The 4,422-nt window shown below is 31.8% G+C and overlaps 1 protein-coding gene across 1 annotated transcript; it reads right to left on the minus strand.

Annotated features, from left to right (window-relative positions):
* Nucleotides 1-1,195: 1,195 nt before the first annotated feature.
* Nucleotides 1,196-2,571, minus strand: LOC145559946 (stress-response A/B barrel domain-containing protein At5g22580-like). Its single transcript, XM_081621217.1, has 2 exons — nt 2,440-2,571; nt 1,196-1,674 (listed from the first exon to the last, which is right to left on the minus strand). Exons 1-2 carry the CDS (start codon nt 2,556-2,558, stop codon nt 1,443-1,445), a joined length of 351 nt encoding a protein of 116 aa, XP_081477343.1. The 5' UTR covers nt 2,559-2,571; the 3' UTR covers nt 1,196-1,442.
* Nucleotides 2,572-4,422: the final 1,851 nt, after the last annotated feature.

The raw sequence follows: 4,422 nt of genomic DNA on the forward strand, positions 1-4,422 counted from the left end.
AGAAACTACAAGTACTCTTTTAGGCCCTGTTCTTTTGAGCTTCCGGGCAGAGCAGAGCAGAGTAGGGCAGAACAGAGCAGATTGAAGCAATTATTTTTAAGTTCTATTTTTAAGCAGAGCAGGGCAGAGCAGATTGAAGCAGAGCAGAACAGATTTTAGCAGAGCAGAGCAGAGCAAAGCAGCTCTAAAGAACGGGGCCTAGTGTTTTAATAAGTGTTACACTTTGACCGATACATACTTTTAGGTAATTTAATTGATTTAGAAAAATAAGTTTAGCTTAGTCTGTATGGCTAGCTAACACTTGATCAATAATTCCTAACCCAATAATCCCTTAAGATCGAGTAACACCTCAATTAACTCCTGACCGAACCCCTTAAGTATGTAACCCCTTGAGTAACCCCTCAAGTAACCCCTGATTGAGTTACTCCTAAGTCCTAACCTAACCCATTTAAGTAACCTCTGATCGAGAAACTCGAGTAACTCCGACCACAAATAAAAATTTGTGTAAAATAAGAGGTAGGTGGGATAATTAGAATATAAAAAAATTAAATTAAAGATAGTGGAGCTAATATAGTTTATTGAAAAGTAATGAATGTAAGAGGAAATAAATAATAATAAAAATAATGTTAAGTTTAGCTAAGTTAGGGATCATGAGAGGAGAAATATATAATTATTTATAAATAGTAGCTTTTTGTTAAAAAAGTACAACAATTATTAAAATACGCGATCGACCGCATTTAGTAAGTGTAATACTTATTAAAGCACGAAGGGAATATTAATTTTTGTTTTTTTAAGGCTAACTACTAATATTAACTTTTGATAAATTATAAACCAATTAACTTTAAGGGACAAGAGTAGTCACGTATCTAACTGTTATACCATAAGACAGATTAAGGGCCTGTTTTGATTGACTAAACTGAATTTATTGGAGCTGAATTGAATATTTTATGAGAAAAGAAAATTGAACTGAACTGAATATTTTATAGGAGAAGGATATTGAACTGAACTGAATTGAATTTATTGAAGCTGAACTGAATTAAAAATAAGCCGAAGAGAAAAGACCCCAATTAGAGCTAAACTAAACTGAAAATAAGCTGAAGAGAATAGACTCTAAAAGATATAAAACCATAGAAGGAGCCATGATTATCATAACAATAAAGGCGTTAAAGCTAAAAGGCAAAACAAAAGTAAAAAGTCGTACGAAAAACATGATAATTTATCATATGCCTGCATTATAATGATAAACATGAAAGGGAATGCATGTAATAATACCATGCAAATTAAATCTCACATCTAATGATGTAAGATTAAAACATAACAAACAAAAAAAACATCTAATTAATCCCACACCACATTAATTACTTGGAGTGATCTGAATGACATCTTTATGTCTAATTAAGCTTCAGCTTCCGGTGGTGGTGACGGTAGTGGGTGTTGCCTAATTAAGCCGATGGCTCGGCCGCGGCGGTGTCCGATGGCTTGATGGGCTTGGCAAGGACAATAGGAAAATCTAGCAAGATGACCTTGTCAATTGCTACAGAAAATGTGGCTGAAAACTCAACATGCTTAGGATGAGCCAAGAATGTAGTGTAATCTTCTTTGTTGTTGAATGCCATCAAGAATGAGTGTGTAAACCCTTGCCTAAGCATTTCATGGCTCTCCAAATCTTGTCCCCTACACATTAGGTATGATTTACCAAATTAAATTTACCACCCAATGTAATTAATTAGAGAATTTCATAATATTTAGAAAACTACAACCTCGGATCCATCTCAGAAAGTTGATCATCTGTAGTGACTTTTTTGTAAGATAATCACTATCTAAATATGATTGATTTTCAAAGACAGAGGGAGTAGTATGTCCATCTCATCATACTATACCATATATTCATTTCGGGTTTTTGAGTAAAGGAAAATAAATTTTATGTGTATTTAATCACATTAATATCTATTTATTTTAGACCCGTCTAAAAAATTATTACCACTTATTGATATTAATAAGATTAGACTTAAAAAAAGTTTTATTAAGAAGATCACATAGATTCAAAAAATATACTTGAATATATTATTCTATATTGGGGAAGATAAGAGAAATCTCTTACATGAGTCCCATAAAATTTAATCTTTGTAACTCATCAACCCGGCTTTAGTTGCTCTTAATGGTATACTATGATTAATTTTAAAAGAAACTAGAAAGTAGACTCATAAAAAACGTCATTAAGGTCATTAATAAGATACTTATTATTTTTTTAATGAATCTCTTTGACAATCGATCTAGATTGAGATGCTTGTTAGCATTTATCTTGTTAATAAGACTATATGGTAAAAACCACCCAATGAAATTAGGGATCGATAAAGTACTATCCTCCTTATTATTTAAGGAGTGATTCATGTAAGTAATGTATGTTAAAAATAGCAAGTTATAGTTAAAAAGACTTACCATTCAAAGGACTTAACTGCGTCAATATCCGAGACAAGATCTTTCATGCCTTTGATAACGTCTTCCACGACAACTCCTTCCTTAAACTTTGCCACCACCAAATGTTTGAACTCGGCCATGATTAATTTACCTTCACACTACTAACTCAAGCTCTAAAATATAACGCACCAAGAAATATTTTTGGTAATATAACAACTAACCTAGTTAGTTTGTATTTATACAAAAATAAAATATATATATATATATATATATATATATAATTTTTTAAAAAAATTATTAAAAAAAAAAATCATGAACTGTCCTTGTAACATGGCTATTGACCCAATTGACCCTTTAGCCCATGACCCATTTAAGCTCATTTTTGGCTGGCAACAACTTTCCAACAAATACATGCAGCTCTGAAATAGACACAAAATATTAGAATATGGTACATATGATTGTTTTTTTTTTTTTTTTTTTTTTTTTTTTTTGTCGAATTTGAGACCAACGCAATTGTGTTAACCTAACAATACAATGAAGTGTCCCAACACTTAAAGTCTTAGTATTTTTTTGCACGTGGTTTGGGGTTGCTTATAAAAAGCTGTTGAAATTAAAATAAATCGATTTAAAGATGTGTTTTATTCACTTTATTTTTACTTATTTCAGCAGTAATACGCTCAGTTAAATTTAGTTAAAGAAAAATAAGTTCAGATGAGAGTTATCTAAGTATAAATTACAACTAAAAAGAGTATTAATAAGGTTTAATAAGTCTAAATAAGTTAAATCAGGTGAATAAAACACATTTTTATTAAAGATTTACTAATTAGCTAGAGATTGTACATTTGTACGTGAATGTACAACTACAATTTTAATTAAATTATTGATAAATACTACCAGGGGCGGAAATGCGGAATCAAGGGGGGCTGGGGTAGGCCATGGCCACCCCCTTGATTCAGTATAACAATAATTTTTTACATTCAATTTATGTCTTTGCTTCACAGCTCAATTGGTTAAGTAAATGAGTTAAGCAATCCGCACATCTAGAGTCCAATTCTTGGTGCTGCATTAAAAAAGATCCCATTGTACATACAGTATAGTAGTAATATTCAATACAAATACTAGTTTTTTTTTTTTTTTTTTTAACATATCATTTTATATTATTTAATTCGTAAGCTATATGACTACATGGTAGAATAGTAGTATGAAGAAGTTATACAATTTTCCATTTCTCGTTGGATCATAAACATGAAGGAAATGTGTCCTCGACTTTAGTGCAATTACTTAATATAATTATGGATCGTATTATGGAGATAGTAATTCGTTTATTTTGGTCTTCTATTCGTCTTGCTAGAGAATGCTATAGAACTTTGGGTTAGTAAGTAACAAACCCGAAGCCCGCCTAAACGGATCCTACAAGGTCACACATTAGGTTTGGATCAATAAAGAAACCCGAAGCCCAAAGTGGGCCTTAGGGTGACCGGCCAAGGAGGGAAAGGGGAGAGAAAACCCTAACCTAATTAATAATAATATGATTATATATTAATTAGTGATTTGGGAAAATAAATATATAGTATTCAATTTTCTAAAAACAACGTAAATTTTCTCTCAATATTTTCTCTCTAAAATTGGTTCTCTACTCCAAGAAAGGTGAAAGGTTTTTCCCGTCCAACTAGCATTGGTGGAGTGTTGATTCAACCTGGTGGACCAAATAGAGGAGTTGCATTTAAGGCTCTTTATCTCCGGTAGAGAAGAAGATTGCTAAGAGGATTCACGCTTCAAAGGTTAATTCTAAACTATTATGTGATCCTTTATTTGTATATGCATGAGATCCTGTTAGGTGCGTATGAATGAGATTCATGAAATTCCGCTTAGAGTACCTAAAACCCTTCAGTGGTATCAGTTAGCCCCTTGCATATAATTTACTGGTCCCAATAATATGATTATTTTGATGTGTGAATTAGGCTAATTTTAATTCGATTAAGGGGAGGAATTGAATTATGGATT

Source organism: Chenopodium album, chromosome 9 (genome assembly GCF_948465745.1).
Source record: "Chenopodium album chromosome 9, dcCheAlbu1.1, whole genome shotgun sequence".
Taxonomy (NCBI): Eukaryota; Viridiplantae; Streptophyta; class Magnoliopsida; order Caryophyllales; family Amaranthaceae; genus Chenopodium; species Chenopodium album.